This window comes from Garra rufa, chromosome 1 (genome assembly GCF_049309525.1).
Source record: "Garra rufa chromosome 1, GarRuf1.0, whole genome shotgun sequence".
Classification (NCBI taxonomy): domain Eukaryota; kingdom Metazoa; phylum Chordata; class Actinopteri; order Cypriniformes; family Cyprinidae; genus Garra; species Garra rufa.
In genome coordinates this window covers 22936977-22954720 of record NC_133361.1, presented here as the reverse complement: position 1 = coordinate 22954720, position 17744 = coordinate 22936977, and the positions used below count along the sequence as shown (strand labels likewise).

General features: G+C 35.0%; 1 protein-coding gene across 1 annotated transcript in view; it reads left to right on the top strand.

Moving 5' to 3' along the window:
• The window catches only part of dnaaf5 (dynein axonemal assembly factor 5), a 32234-nt gene extending 17586 nt beyond the window's left edge, over window positions 1–14648 (top strand). Inside the window, exons 7-13 of the mRNA XM_073837560.1 lie at window positions 2219–2362; window positions 2446–2614; window positions 6328–6475; window positions 7642–7792; window positions 7966–8122; window positions 9887–10078; window positions 14503–14648. Of these exons, the coding sequence (XP_073693661.1) occupies window positions 2219–2362; window positions 2446–2614; window positions 6328–6475; window positions 7642–7792; window positions 7966–8122; window positions 9887–10078; window positions 14503–14627 (1086 nt within the window). The 3' untranslated portion in view covers window positions 14628–14648. The remainder of the gene's footprint in view (window positions 1–2218; window positions 2363–2445; window positions 2615–6327; window positions 6476–7641; window positions 7793–7965; window positions 8123–9886; window positions 10079–14502) is intronic.
• The last annotated feature ends 3096 nt before the right edge of the window (window positions 14649–17744 follow it).

Here is a 17744-nt window from a genome sequence, read left to right as displayed (position 1 = left end):
TTTTATTTTTATTTAATTTTTTTTGTATTTTATTTAATTTTATTATATTATATTATTTATGTGCTTTAGCCATGTCTGCCTCCTTGTATTTATATTTTTTTATTATTTTTAATTTTATTTTATTAATTAATGTTATTTTATTTAATCTGCAAGTATATTTCTTTATTTTATTTTGTTTGTTTTATTTTATTTTATTTTATTTATTTAATAATAATAATAATTTATCTTTTTTATTCCCTGGCATCAACCCTGTCTGCTTAATAGTATTTTTTATTTTTTATTTTAATTCCCATGCATTAAACCTGTCTGTCTCATTATTTTTTTGTATTTTTTATTTTAATTTAATTTTATTTTATTTTATTCCCATGCATAACTTATAACTTATATAACTATATCTTGTTTTATTTTATATATATATATATATATATATATATATATATATATTTTTTTTTTTATTATTATTATTATTATTATTATTATTACCATAACCCTGTCTGCCTGTTTTTTGTTTTTGTTTTTTCATTTTATTCCTGTGCATTAACCTGTCTGCCTCATTGTGTTTTATTTTATTTTATTATTATATTTTTTTTTTATTCCTGTGCATTAACCCTGTCTGTGTCATTATTTATTTCATTTTTATGCTATTTTTATTCACGCATAACACTGTCTGCCTCATTTTATTTTATTTTATTTTATTTTCATATTATTTTATTTCTGTGCATTAACTCTTTTTGCCTCATTTTATTTTATTTTAAGTATTCCCATGCATTATCCGGTCTGCCTCATTTTATTTTATTTTATTTTATTTTAATAATTCCCATGCATGAACTTGCTTAATTTCTTTTTTATTCCTGTGCATTAACCCTGTCTGTCTCATTGTATTGTATTTATTTTATTTTATTTAACATATTTAAGTACATGCATAAATCATATTCAAATCCTGAACATAAAGAGAAAGTCCTTGCAGTTCTTTTCAGTTTGGCCTTCTAAATTTAGCAGTGAAAGTGTCCCACACACACACACTTCCTGTAGGCCAGTGAAAACACCTGCAGGTTAATCATCCTGGCCCTGTTAATGACAGAACCGCTGAGTGGAGGAAACAAGTGTCATGATCCTCTTGTTGTTGTGAATGTGACACTTTGTCTAGACATGTGATCACTGCATGGAAAGAGACACACAGAGGTCTTGAGGGAGGGTAAAAATGCAGTGGGACAGGAAAACAACAGAAACTGATGGAAAGAAAAGTTCGTCATGAGTTTTAGACTGCTTTACAAGGTCACAGAGTTTCGATGTGTGTTGTAGAGTCTTTTATTGCCATCACAAAAACTGTCCTTTTATCATATAGTATTATATTTTAAAATATATTTGAAATCTAAAACCACATCAACTAACAGTACCTGGTAATGATTGAAAAGGAATTATTTTTTTCTTTCTTTTTTTTAATACCTCTGCATAACCCTGGCTGCTTCTTTATTTTTTATTTTTTTTATGTTATCATTTTATTTTACTTTAAAACAGACTGATGTAATTGTGTGTTTTGAACTGATTTACGAGGTGTGAGACCTGGGGGGGTGTTCCATAAAACAAGTTTACCAAATAAGTCAGGCTTATTTCAGTTAGTCTGACTTATTTTTAGCCAAATCAAGTGACAATAAGTCAGACTAACTAAAATAAGCCTGGCTTATTTGGTAAATTTGTTTTATGGAACACCCCTCTGGCATAACAAAACCTAAGTAATACAAATTAAATTAAATTAAATTAAACCCAGATTTAAAAAAAAAATGAAGACAAAAGGAATTAATTACCGAATAAGTTACCGATTTTTTTTATTACTATCTCTATCTAACTCTGCCTCATTTTATTTAAAAAACATTACACTTTATTTTTTCCATGTATAACCCTGTCTACCTGTTTTTTATTTTTTTATTTAATTTGATTTTATTTAATGTCATTTTATTACAGTGCTTTAACCCTGTCTGCCTCATTTTATTTAATTTTATTTTATTTATTACCATTCATAACCCTGTCTGCCCCATTTTATTTTATTTTGTTTAATTACATTTTTTTTATTTAACCTGTGTATAACACAACTTCATTATTTTTTATTTTATTTTATTTTTTTTCCCCATGCATAATGCTGTCTACCTGTTTATCGAACGAAAGTAATGAAAATGCCAGTGTGAAATGTTGGAATAGTTTCTGTTGTTTTGTCTCTCAGGCGCTGTATCTGGATCAGTTGTTGGTTTGTGTGGACACTGTGCTGTGTGTGTGTCAGGTGGACTGTAATGGCATCAGTCTACAGCTGCTGAAGGTCCTGGTCTCGGTTCAGAGTCTCGCCTCACAGCAGGAACAACGTAATAAGGTAAAACCCACACATGAAGCTTCCCCATACACAGATTCAGCTATACATATTTTTATTATTATTATTTTCTCTCTCTATGTCAGGCAGAGAAGTCGGTGAGGTGTTTGTGTGAGGCGCAGGGTCTCAGTGGCGCGTGTGAGTTGTACCGGCAGCACATGGCAGATCTGCTGCAGTGGCTTTCTGACTCACATCACACCTGGACCAGTTACTCCATTCAGAAAACACAGCTGGAGATCATCGCCTTGCAGTCCGGTGAGTCTGTGCTTCATCTGCAGCCAGAAATGACAACCATCACTCTGTGTAGACGCAGTCTGAGAAATCATTAAAGGAGTAGTTCACTTCCAGAACAAAAATTTACAGATAATTTACTCAACCCCTTGTCATCCAAGATGTTTGTGTCTTTCTTTCTTCAGTCGATAAGAAATTATGTTTCCTGAGGGAAAACAAAACAGGAATTATCATTGTATAGTGGACTTCAATGATGCCCCCAAGTTTGAACTTCCAAAATGCAGCTTAAATGCAGCTTCAAATGGCTCTAAAGGACCCCAGCCAATGAAGAAGGGTCTTATCTAGTAAAACTTATCTTATTCTAAACAAATTGACAATTTATAACCTCAAACACTCGTCTTGTCAAAGTCTGCGGGAGCGGTTCAGTACGGTCAATACAGGGTATGTCGAAAAACTCCCATCTCGTTTTCTTCCCCATCTTCAAAATCGTCCTACATCACTGCAGAAGAACCGACCCAGTGTTTACAAAGTGAACACGCAAATTAGATCAAACGCCCTTTACAAAAAAAGGTAAAATGGCGATGTAGGGCGATTTTGATGTTGAAGAAGAAAACAAGACGGGAGTTTTTCGACATACCCTAACTGTATTGACCTGGATTACACAGACTACACATGCACACCGAAGAAAAGAGACAAGACGAGCAATTGAGGTTAAAGGGATAGTTCACCCAAAAATGAAAATTTGATGTTTATCTGCTTACCCCCAGGGCATCCAAGATGTAGGTGACTTCTTTAGTAGAACACAAACAAAGATTTTTAACTCAAACCGTTGCAGTCTGTTAATCATTTAATGGCAGTGGATGGGTACCAAACCTTTGGCTCGTGACGAGACGCTGATGTCCTAAGACACAAAACTATCGTTTTTTGCGAGAAACTAAAAAGTGTTTATATCGGTTTTTTACCTTTGATATACAGCCACGTCCAACAACTGTCCTGAGCTCGTGCTCAGCATCCGGCGCGTTACATGTGAACACGCTCTGGCGTAGAATACGCAAACACCGGAAGTCATCTGTCGCGTGTATACAACACTCATTGTTTCCACAGTGCACAGAGATTGTGTGTATAGCGGCTATTCAAAATGGTAAACACTTGCGCTTATCCTGATTGTCCAAACCGATTTAAAGCTAAAAGATTACGTTCCAGGACTGTTGACATTTCACAGATTTCCCCTTCCGGCGTTTGCACATACTACGCCAGAACGCGTTCACATGTAACGCGCTGGATGCTGAGCTGAGTTCGACATTGCTGTGTATCAGAGGGAAAAAACGATATAAATACTGTTCAGTTTCTCGCAAAAAACGATCGTTTCGTGTCTTAGGAAATCAATGTATCGTCACGAGCCGCAGGGTGTAATTTGGATTTGTCTGTGCATGTTTTTTTTTTTACTAACAAAGGTTTCTTGCCCATCCACTGCCATTATATGACTGACAGACTGCAACGGTTTGAGTTAAAAATCTTTGTTTTTCTACTGAAGAAACAAATCACCTACATCTTGGATGCCATGGGGGTAAGCAGATAAACACCAAACTTTAATTTTCGGGTGAACTATCCCTTTAAAAAGAATATAAATTGTCAATTTGTTTAGAAAATGACCTATTGTTTCGCTAGATAAGGCCCTTAAAAAACCCCGACCCGCGCATCACTACTGCCCACTGCTCGAGGGTGTGTGTTCACTACTATGTGTGTGCAATTAGATGGGTTAAATGCAGAGCACAAATTCCGAGTATGAATCACCATACTTGGCCACACGTCATGTCCCTTCCTTTCCTTTCCTTATTTCTCGGCTGGGATCATTTATAGTCATTTGAATCTGCATTTAAAATGCATTTCGTGGGCACCATTGAAGTTCACTATATGGAGATAATTCCTGAAATGCTTTCCTCAAGAAGTTTGCTGATGTTTGTTCTAGAAGTGAACTTCTCCTTTAATGATGTGCGATTTGACATTGAGTATATTACAAAAAGCATACATTACGTAATGAACTAGCGCGTGTACGCATTTAGAGTGTGTCCTTTTACTGCATGATTCAGTCTATTAAAATGCATTTAGAGTGACCACCAAATTCAAGATATGGGGCAGAAAATGTATATATTTGTATAATTTCATATAGTTAATCAATACCACTCTCCAAAAATCAGCTTGATTACAAATGTGGTATGGATTTTATACAACAGTTCAAAACAATGTTAATATTAAGAGACTTTCCTGATATTTCCCGTTTTTGCTGTATTTCAGGCCAACAAAAATCATTCCAAACACTGCACTGCAGGTGTTTCGCTCCTGAATGAATCAACCGTTTAAAGGTGCCATAGAATGGAAAACTGAATTTACCTTGGCATAGTTAAATAATAACAGTTCAGTACATGGACATGACATACCATGAGTCTCAAACACCTTCATTTCCTCCTTCTTATATAAATCTAGTATTTGCAAAAGACCACTGAAAAATAGGTCAATTCCAACATAACACCGACTGTTACGAAACATCCCGGTGATCGTTAATAATTACGCCTCCAACATTTGCATCGCCCAATCATCACTCACGTTAGTACATCAGTAAAACAAGGGAAGCCACTGAAGGGACACGGTTAGCTTAATGCTAGCACTGGCCTGTTACATTGCTATACATAGGATTTCACTTACCACATAAACAGAGAGATGACTGCGCTGATGATGGTGAATGATGGAGAAATAACTGCCTGATGATGGCGAATGATTTACAGATCTGGAGAATCACTGAGGAGCTGCTCAACTTGTGTGGTAGGCTAAGAAGCACTCCCTCTGCATTTTAACGTTACACAGAGCACATGGATCACTGCAATGAGACTAAAATGTCGGCGATTCAAAGCGGCAGATTCAACAAACCGCATATTAAAAGCGGCCCAGAGCTCCTAATTAAATATATATTTATTTTTCTCCATGTGCGAGCTATTGAGCTCTGTGAAACAGCCAATCAGAGCGGAGCTCATTAATATTCATGAAGCTTCCAAATAACAGAGCATTTCATTCCAGGGGCAAAGTCTAGGGTTGTAAATGGACCTGTAAAACCATTTTTTGCCCTTTCCTATGCCAAATACCTTCTATGTAGATATCAGAGAACAATTTAAAATATTTTCTCAATGCATTCTATGGCACCTTTAAATGATTCAGTTCTTGCTGCCACCTACTGACGGTTAATTTTTAAATAATTTCAAATGTCGTTATTTATGTATTTGTAACTGCAGGTTAAAGCATTTCATGTATTTCAGAGCTGCAATAAACAGTGCAAAAACATCTAAATGCCACTTAAGATGCAGCTGCTGTGTTTCCTCTGCATTGCAAAAAATTTGTTGATACTTATTTATTCTGCTTGCTAACAGCCCAAATGTAAGAATTTGATTCAGGTGATTTTAGAAAAAATGTCTTTATATAGGTTAAATAAAACTTAGGGGAAAAAATACATTTCTATAACTGCTGTGAACTGAGCACACAGAATATGAAGAATTTGAAAAGAAAATCAGGAGTCAGCTGTCCACGGTAGTCCAGCACAATAACACACTCGGCAAAATATTGTCTAATTATCATTTCAGTGAAATCCCAGAAAATTTTGAGATATAATTTTTTTGTCAATATCTCACACCCCTAGTGCAGAGTAAACAATAGTAAATAGTAAAAAAGTTTTGTGTGTTTTCCTTTAGGTCCAGTGGTGGGAGAGTTTCTTCCAGCCCTCTTGCCTCTGTTGAAGAGTTGCCTTGAACCCAGTCAAGACCCTGAGATGAGACTTCACATCTTCACCATGCTGTCCAAACTACTGCTGGACGCCAGCAACACTCTGGACTCACAGGGGTCAGTTCATCAAACACAGATCCTAAACTTAACCTAGTTATTGTGCTTTTTGTTATTGTGTTTCCATCATTACACAATATGCTGATGCTCGATGAAATATTCATGTACCGAGCTTGCTGTCATAGCTGATAGCGTACTACACAGTCTGAGCTTTTAACAGTTGAGCACTTGATATTTTATATGTACAATATCCAACCACTGCTTAAATCTGTGTATAAACATGCATTATTGCAATGATTTATGCATTTTGAGAACAGAGATCTTTCATGATGCCTGATATGGATCTAAATAGTATGCATTTCAAAGACAAACCTTCATAATTACTCCAATATACTAACATCTCAGGATAGTCCCGTTCAGATATGTAGCAAAATCCCCTCTTTTCATGTGGCGTGTGATACTGCTCACCTCAGATTCCTCCGTTTCATGTGGCTCTTTGATTTGCAAAGTGAAATAAGAGAAAAGTGAAAGGAAAGACACCACACACATGCAAAGATTTGCCTAGCCATCTAAAATCAAGACATATCATAGATGTCTATTGTTCATAAATTGAGATAATTATTATTTGCCTGATTTATAAATCAGTTTTACACTTTATCATCGCTGAAAGACATCAAAGGGAATTTCTTTAAGCACATTTACTGCAAAAAAAGTCATTATCTCAACTGATTTAAAACAGGTCAGGTCACGTGACATTCATCCGTCATATTTGTGACCCTGGACCACAAAACCAGTCTTAAGTCGCTGGGGTATATTTGTAGCAATAGCCAAAATACATTGTATGGGTCAAAATTATTGATTTTTCTTTTATGCCAAAAATCATTAGGAAATTAAGTAAAGATCATGTTCCATGAAGATTTTTTGTAAAATTCCTACTATAAATATATAAAAATGTAATTTTTGATTAGTAATATGCATTAAGAACTTAATTTGGACAACTTTAAAGGTGATTTTCTCAGTATTTTGATTTTTTTGCACCCTCAGATTCCAGATTTTCAAATAGATGTATCTCGGCCAAATATTGTCCTATCCTAACAAACCATATATCAATAGAAAGCTTATTTATTGAGCTTTCATATGATGTATATATCTCAGTTTTGTAAAATTTAACCTTATGACTGGTTTTGTGGTCCAGGGTCACATTTGTTGTGGTTTTCTCTCTGTAGGAGGTTTTGTGAATACATGGAGATGGTCCTGCAGGATTTGTTGCTGCCTAATCTGGTGTGGCGTTCGGGTCGATCCGCCGCGGCTGTCAGGACTGCTGCTCTTAGCTGTCTGTTAGCTGTCCTGCATGGGGAGGCTTTCTCAGTGGAGCAAGTAATACACATACTGCATAAATAATACACAGCATTTTGCATTTAAGTTTTGTATTTTGACACATTTGTGACTGAAACTAAATATTCAGAGGATATAAAAAAGCCAGAATTGTAATATTATTAAACAGTTTTTAAACATAATTTATCATAAGCGTAATATCTGGGTTGTTTCAGGTTCTGTCGGTGGAGGAGACTCTCAGTACTCAGCTGATCTCTGCGCTGGAGGAAGACTCTAAACTGGCTCGTCTTTTGGCTTGCAGATCTCTTCACTCGTTGTTGAAACTCACAACACAACGGCTCAACACTGACTCACTCAACAAGATCTATCCAGGTATACTTAACTCATTATACACTTTGTAAAAGAGAAGAGCAGCATATTTAATGTGACTGAAAATGAGGTTGGGAATGATGATGAAAGTGTGGCAGTGTGTTAAATAACTTTGCTGCAGATCATTCAGTCCACATTGAACCGTCCAATAGACAAAACATGGGATGTGAACATTAACATGTCAAAAGGGCACATGTTGAATGAATTGTAGTTCTATTGCTCACAGTCCTATTTTCATCGCATCAAATTAAGTAGGACCTCTGCTCTAAAGACATACATAGAAGTGAAACTGAATATTCAGTGGGCATTAAAAAGGCTAGGACTGTGATATTACTAAAGTTTTTAAATATAATTTAGTGTATATATTTAATGTTGTTCATGTGATGTTATTTAATTATGTAATTCTCTGTTATGTGAATACCCTTGTTAAATAAAGCAGTATATCTATTTGTCACAAATTATCCATATCTATTAATATAATAAATGTGCACGGAGCACTTAAAACATCAGTATTTTTAATTAATTTTCTTTTTTTCCTTGTTATTTTTCAATATTTTTCTGTTGATAAATACATATTACGCAAACAAAAACTTATTTTGGTTCTATTTTATTTTATTCTATTTTCTTCCTATTTTATTATTTTATTTTATTTAATTACCTAGACATTTATTAATATACAACAGTGCTCAGAAAAAGTCGGTTTTATTTTATTTATTTTATTTTATTAATTGCCTAGACATTTATTAATATACAACAGTGCTCAGAAAAAGTCGGTTTTATTTATTTATTTATGTTTTTATTTATTTTTGATTAATAACCTAGACATTTATTAATATACAACAGTGCTCAGAAAAAGTCGGTTTTATTTTATTTATTTATTTATGTTTTTATTTATTTTTGATTAATTACCTAGACATTTATTAATATACAACAGTGTGCAGTGCCCTTAAAAAGTCAGTTAAATTTTATTTTATTTTATTAATTACCTAGAATTTATTCATATACAACAGTGCTTATAAAAAGTCATTTTTATTTAATTTATTTATGTATTTATTTATTTTTTTATTAATTACCTAGACATTTATTAATATACAACAGTGTGCAGTGCCCTTAAAAAGTCAGTTAAATTTTATTTTATTTTATTTTATTAATTACCTAGACATTTATTAATATACAACAGTGCACAGTGCTCATAAAATGTTGGGTTTATTTTATTTCTTTATTTATTTGTTTTTAATAATTACCAAGGCATTTATTAATATACAATAGTACACAGTGCTCATAAAAAGTCTGTTTTATTTTTTATTTTATTTTAATAATTACCTAGGCATTTATAAATATACAATAGTGCACAGTGCCCATAAAAAGTCAGTTAAATTTTATTTTATTTTATTAATTACCTAGACATTTATTAATATAGAAATTTGTGTTGTTTTTTTATTTTAATACCTAGACATTTATTGATACACATAAAAAGTCATTTAAATTTTATATTATTAATTTTATTAATTTTATTTTGTTGTTATTACTAGACATGTAATAAACAGTGCCCATAAAAATGTAATACAATTTTTGTCTCTTTCTCTGAATACCAAAAATCAATCCCAGATTCCTGATTAAACAAATCATTTCTGTGTGTATAATAAATGTTATTACCGCCCTGCTTTCCTTTCCTTTCCTTTCCACTTTCATAATTCATCGTGTTGTATTTCAGCAGTGTGTGTGAGGTTGTAGATGTTTTGATGAGCGTGTCTGTGTGTGTTTCAGAGCTGTTGAAGCGTGTGGATGACAGCAGTGAAGACGTCCGTGTGGAAGCGCTGAAGTCTCTAAGCACGTGGTTTTCATCTCTGGGGAAGAGCTATGACACTCAGTCATGCCGCCCACACCTGGAGTTCCTGTTCCAGCAGCTGCTGCTCTACATGGACGACCCCGACACCAAAATCCAGGAATCAGTGCTCGGTAAGGGCTTTTTTGGCAGCGATTTTTCATTTCTGCTGTAATCATCTGATGTTTTGACTTGAATTGTGACTGATGACAGTTCTATTCGTGTCGACGGTGTTGTGATGTAAGATAAATCTCTTCCTGCTGCATAAGGAAGTGATTCAGGTCTGTGTTAATGGTCTACGGTCCACTTCTCTGATCCTCCCCGTTCTTCACTTCAAAGAGCCTCATTAATCCTGCATTTTTACACTCTATCCATCACACGCTCCTCTGCTACTGGCCTGCCTCCAGCAGGGTCATGGGCTGTCAACACCTTCCCATAATCCTGTGTCGATGTGTCCTATTGCACACGCACACGGAGTACTGTTCAGAAACACTTCATACCCCCTAATTACGCTTTCAGACCCCCAAAGGACGTTGAAAAAAGTACATACAGTAAGTAGGCCCTAATGTACAATCATCCGGTTGATATCGCAAAAAAGCCCTGACAGGGTAACTGGAATCCAAGTCAGTGCATTTGTATTAGGACTGTTGATTTACAGTGCCTTGCAAAAGTATTCATACCCCTTCTATTATTTATTTATTTATTTTTTTCCCTCGTCAATCTACACTCCATACGCCATTATGACAAAGAAAACTGAATTGTCACAACTTCGTATATATATTAAAAATTTAAAAAACTGAAATAAGTACAATACCCTTCAAGCACCTTTACAACAGCCTCAAGTCTTTTTGGGTATGATGCAACAAGATTGCACATCAATATTTGGCAATTATCTGCCATTCTTCTCCTCACCTCTTCACCTCTCAAGCCCTGTCAGGTTGGATGGGGACAGACACACATTTTCGGGTTTCTCCAGAAATGTTTGATTGGGTTCATGCCCAGGCTCTGGCTGGGCCACTCAAGGACATTCACAGAGTTGTCTATAAGCCACTCTTGCTGTGTCCTTAGGGTCATTGTCCTGCTGGAAGGTGAACCTTCTGCCCAGTCTGAGGTTCTGAATGCTCTGGACTGGGTTTTCATTAAGGCCATCTCTTTATTTTGCTGTGTTGAGCTTTTCTTCTACTCTGAAAAACAGCCCCACAGGATGAGGCTGCTACCAGCACACTTTACTTTTGAGATGCTACTGTGCAGATGATGAGCAGTGCCTGGCTTCCTTAAAACATGATGCTTGGAATTGAGCTTCATCAAACCAGAAAATCTTGTTTCTCACAGTCTGAGGGTCCTTCAGGTGCTTTTTTGCTAATTCCAAGTGTGTTTTCATGTGTGTTCACTGAGGAGAGGATTGAGTCTTGCCACATCACCATAAAGCCCAGATCGGTAGAGTGTCACGGTGATGTTTGTCCTTCTGTAGGCTTCTCCTGTCTCCACATATGATCATGGAGCTCAACTAGAGTGACCATCAGGATTTGGACACCACCCTAACCAAGGCCCTTCTCCATCAATTTCTCAGTTTGGCCAGGAGGCCAGCTCTTGATTTTTTTCTGAACTCTCCCTCAGGACTGTGGCTTGATGCAATCCTGTTTCTGAGCTCTACAGGCAGTTTTTTCACCTCAGGGCTTGGTTTTTCCTCTGATGTGCATTTTCAGCTGTTAGAACCTTTTATTAAGACGTGTGCCTTTCCAAATCATATCCATTCAATTGAATTTGCCACATATTAACTTCACTCAAAGTGTAGTAACATCTACAAGCAATATGAATGCTCCTGAGATAAATTTCAAGTGTCCCAGATAAGGGTATGAATACTTGGAATACAATGGAGCAGCAACATAAAATGTGAAAAAAAGAAGGGGTGTGAATACTTTTGCAAGGCACTGTAATGTTTTTTTATTATTATGCCTCTAAAACTCAAGATATGAGGGCAAAAAAGCCCCTTTATGGGTATTGCTGCTAAATGGTCAATTATTGTCATGTTTTGGGCTGTACTAATCGGTAAGACTGGGAAAAACATTTGGAGTACTGACAAAGTACTGACAAAAGTTACAACAAATCAAGGAGAATAGTGCAAAAAACTGTCTGAGGAACAAAAGGTTTGTGGTTGGCCAAACTGAACCAGGATTTCCAGAGCAAGAATCTTGACAACATTCATGTTTGTTCTTATCATTTCTGGTCAGATAGGTGAAATATTAAGCTAATATCTTTTTTTAGTTTTTATTAATACTGTAAAAATAAAAAAAGTGCACAAAAATGGATGTGAGGCTATATCTCCGCAACGGTTTGGCGTATTGAGACCAAACTTGGTGTGTGTTATAACAAGCATGACCTGAGTATACCTGCAGTGTTTCGGCACAGTGCCACCTAGTGGTCAAGGGATAAGAAAAATAGCTATTTTTGATTATAACTTCTCAATGGTTTGGCCAAAAGTCATAAAATGCTATATTTTACAAACGCAAAAGGAAATTTTGAAAAATGCTATTAACTTCTGATGAACATGGCTTATTGTAAAGAAAGTGATCTCAAAATATTCCTTGGGTCATGCCGAGAACATTGATACCAATTATTTCAAAATTGGCCAAACTTCCTGTCCACCATTTTGATTGTTGTAGAAAACCTACTTTTTTGAACTCCTCCTAGACCGTTGGTCCGATTTTCACCAAATTTGACTCGGATCATCTTCAGACCATGCTGACAAAAACTCATGGATTTCGTGTTGATAGACAAAACCGTTTTTATTTAACACATCAATGAATTTGAAGTCTCTGCAAAGCTTTGAGATATTTGCACCAAATTTTGTTTGTGGCAATATCACCTCACACTGATTACACCACATCAATTTGGTAACAGCGCCACCTATTGGTCAAGAGTAATAAATTATTCATTAACCATTAATTATGAAATTTCCAAAAATGCTAATAACTGTAGATTGCATTATAGATGAAACCGTTTTCGTACAGTGCTTCAAATTTTAGGATTGATGCCAAAATGACTCTGAGGCTTTATCTCTCCAAAGCTTTGACATAAAGACACCCAACTTTGTGTGTGCCTTTGTCACCTCACGCTGAACACACCACATTGATTTGATAACAGCGCCACCTGTTAGTCAAACGTGATAAGCCGTTAAATCATATTACTAGAAGTTCTACATTTATTTTTCTGTCATTTTGACTAAAATCATCTTAAAATGGCTTCCTTTCCTCATTGTTGCAGTTGGTCTGGTGTTCAGTGTCACCTTAGCTCCTAATATTCCCTTTGGTGTGCTTGGCCCTGTAACTGCTGCTTGCAGCTATATTTTGCTTTGTTTCTGAATGAATCAGTCAAATAGCTGACTGAATGACTGCTTGGTTGTAGTTTTTATCCACCTTTTTTTCAATGTGGAAATAAGCCTATGGGTGAGACTTCATTAGCCGCTATAGGTCAATAACAAGTTACGAGAAGAATAACGAAGTGTAGTAAACAGTAAAACGGTTTGCACTACAAACCAGTATGTTCATAATTAAGATAATACATTAAAATATGATATGACACACCAATTTGCAATATCAAGCAGTACGACAAGCTGTTTTGTACAGCTAAAAATAGCTGGATGCAGATGAGACCAGAAGCCAGACCCATTGATTTTGGATGCATTGTGTCTGATCTTGTTTTCTTCTTTTTAATCTCATCTTGTCTTTCTTTATTTTTCAATCTGCTCTTAAACACGTCTTGTATTTCAAAGACACCTCAGATGTGATTAATGTCCAGTATAACACCGCACTTGCCGTATCCCGTAATCCCTCATTCCTTTGGTTAAGCTTATAATAACAGCACTCTCACACTGCGCTTGAGTTACTGAGGAAATTCACTCATATCTTTACACAAAGGAAACCTTGTTTTCTGGTGCGCTTACAAACGTATAAAGTGCCGGATAAAAGTAAATCCCCCGACCAAACAAATCAGGGTAAAACCAAATACGCACAACAAAGACACGGCGGCTGAAAGAACACAAATCAGCTTTATGGGCTTCTCTTTGTTCCTAAATGGTGAGCTGACTTTGAAAGGTTATATATATACAGTAATATTTTTAATGTTTTTTAAAGTCTTTTCTGCTCGCCAAGCCTGCATTTATTTGATCCAAAGTACAACGAAAACAGTACAATTTTGAAATATTTTTACTATTTAAAATAACTGCTTTCTATTTGAATATATTTTAAAATGTAATTTATTCCTGTGATTTCAAAGCTAAATTTTTAGCATCATTACTGCAGTAACATGATCCTTCGGAAATCATTTTAATATTCTGATTTACTTTTTCAAGTTTCTTTGATGTATAGAAAAGTCAGAAGAACAGCATTTATCACTTTGAATCAATTTAAAGCAACTGTTTTTTGAACTTTTTAATTGGATGCGAATGAAGTTAAACTGCATTGAACCATGGCTCCGTGATATTTTTGTTATGCCGACTGAGGGAAGTTTGATATAATAACCAAATGTAAACATCTCCTTGTCTTTTTTTCTGTCACAGAGGTTCTTAAAGTGGCCAGTGCGGTGGATCGAGGTCTCTTACAGCAGCAAACGGAGGCAGTGAGAGAGAAACAGCGCAGCCCTGAATACTGTGAGAAACTCCTCCAGCACATTCACTCATTATGACCCACTCATCCTCTCAGAAATACACAAACAGAGACTGCTGAGAGTGTTCTTGGACTTAAAACGGTTGCTTGACTGTGTTTTATGCAGATGTGAACAGACAAATGCACAAAATCTGTGAATGGATCATCTCACTGAGACTGAAGTGTTTTTTGTTCACCTCAGTTCATCAGTGAAGTTTTATTATATCAAATAATATATAATTAAAATAATATTACTTCTTAAACATCAACTCAAAGGCAACCCAAAAATCTTTGCTCTGTTATTTTGTTAATACTGTGTGTTTTGTACTGAATGACAAAGAAGATCTCATGAGAAGTCCTCACTAAGTTTGAAAGTAATTGGTTAAAATGTGCCTTTCTATTTGAAACTAGTATCTTTATTCACTGAATTCACAACTTTTATTAAATAAACTTGTTTATTAAGCATTCATTGTTCTTTTTCAACATTTGTTACCGCGAATGTGTCAAGTGCTTCTTAAGTATACAAGGCAAGAGCAAATACATTCATAAACAACTGGTAGGATTATAAGTAATAAAGTGAAGTATTAGCATTAAAAGCACAAATTCAGTTGAAATTCTGTCAGTATTACTGACATTTTGGTATGAATTAGGGGTCGACCGATTATCGGCGGCAATATTAAGCATTTTGTGGTTATCGGTATCGGTCATTTTCAAAACCGATTTGCTGATAAAATCTTTTAAAAGCATTCAAACAAAGTTTTTTGTCAGAGCCCTTGTTATTCTTAATTTTGACATTAAATTTAATTTCAATTTAATTTACACCAGATATATATATATATATATATATATATATATATATATATATATATATATATATATCGGTTATCGGTCCACTTGATCTGTAATAATCGGTATCGCCATCGGCCCTGAAAAACACATAACGGTTGACCCCTAATATGAATTGATAGCATTAAAGCAGCATTAACTTTGCTCTTTGTCAATACAGGCTTCTATTTTTCTGAAAACATGATGAAAACGTAATAAATTCTATAAGGGTAATTTATGTGGATTATAATTTGTTACTTAACCTAAATAAATACCTGGACTAAATCTATATTCTCATACAGTTGAGGTCAAAAGTTTACATCTGTCTTTAGAATTTGCACAATGTTAATTATTGTACCAAAAATAAAAATAGGATGATACAAAATGCATGTTATTGTTTATTAAGTACCGACCTGAAGAAAATATTTCACATAAGAGACATTTACAGTTGCAATCAAAATTATTCAACCCCCCAGGGACTGCAGTACTTTACAAATAAAAGCTTGTCTGAAGTTTCAGGACTTTATAAAAATTGCATCTACAACAGTGTACTGGCATATTAAAAGTGACAGTGTCAATATATAATGTGATGTGTTTGAGTTATAGGATTTTTTTTAATAACACAGCTGTCATAATTATTCAACCCCTATTCAACATTGCCGTTTTAAGTCATTTATTTTTGTGGTAGGGAACAAAATTGTCCTAAAACACAATTAAGCCTTTAGAAACTATTAAAAACACTGAATCAGCTTGAGATGTTACACAATTATACATTTATCCCATGCATGTGCTGAAGTGGAGTAGCAAATATGGTAAAGTCAACAGAGCTTTCACAAAAGCTATAGAGAAGAATTAGTTTTATTGTATTAGAAAGTCTAAGGCTACGTGAAGATTTCTAAGACATTAAAAGCCTTATTCCTTAGTTTAAAGTGTTGTACCAGAAAACCTTTGAGGGTGTTGAGCCGAAAATGCACAATTTCATAAAATGTTTGATCAGAGCAACTGAGAAAAACCTGCAATGTACAGCCAAAGACTTGCGAGATGACCCGATGAAAGGAGGAAAAACATTTCATTCCAGAGTAGAAGATGAACATAAGACAAGCATGGCTTTCATGTTGGGGCATCTTGGTGAATACCATTCTTGATCAAGAAGAACAAAAAGGTCAGCTTGAATATGCTAAAACTTATTTGGATAGACCTGTGGAGTTCTGAAAGAATGTTTTATTGAGCGATGTGACCAAACTAGAACTTTTTGGACGTATAGATCAGCCATATGTCTGGTGCAAAAAAAGGAAAACTAATGAGCAGAAGAACACTATCTCCATGGTGGGCTGATCCAATTATGGGGTTGTTTTACTGTAGCATGAAGCGGAAAACATGACCGTATGAAGGAAACCATGGATTCATTGAAGTATCAGAGCATTTTGCCAAGAATTGTGATGCCTTTGGTGCAAAGACCGAAGATGTTGATCGATGGACTTTCCTGCAGGACAATCATCCCAAAGTAAACATCCAAAATTTACTTCTGCTTGGTTCAGGGATCAGTCACAGAATGTTCTTGAGTGGCCTGTTCAGTCTCCAGATTTAATTCTCATTGAAATATTTGGTAGAATTTGAAGAAAGCAGTGGCAAAGTGAAAACCAAAGATTATCCGTGATCTAAAAGCTTTTTTAGCCGAGGAATGGTCCAAGATTGCAGTAGAGAGGTGATCAACGCTTCTAAACACTTTCAAACAGCGTTTATTGGTGGTTTTAAATAATAAAAGATTCTGCACCAAATTTTAACATGATCAATAATTTTGAACATGAACGTTTAGAGCCAATTTGATTTTTTTTTCCCATTATTTATCAATTTATGTTCTCAGAATTACTCAAATGTGTATTAAAATACTTTATCTAATAGTGTACTAATGTCTTTGTAGATTTGTTTTTAGAAAAACAAATTATCTGGAACAAAATGTCTTGCATGTCAAGGGGGTTGAATAATTTCGATTGCAACTGTACATAGAAAATAATAGTTGAATTTATAAAAATGACCCTGTTCAAAAGTTTACATACACTTGATTCTATATTGTGTTGTTAACTGAATGATCCACAGCTGTGTGCGTTTGTTTTTTTGTCTAGCGATAGTTGTTCATGAGTCCCTTGTTTGTCCCGAGCAGTTAAACTGACCACTGTTCTTCAGAAAAGTCAGTTTTTTCAGCATTTTTGTGTATTTGAACCCTTTCCAACAATGACTATGATTTTGAGATCCATCTTTTCACACTGAGGACAACTGAGGGACTCATATGCAACTATTACAGAAGGTTTAAATGCTCACTTATGATCCAGAA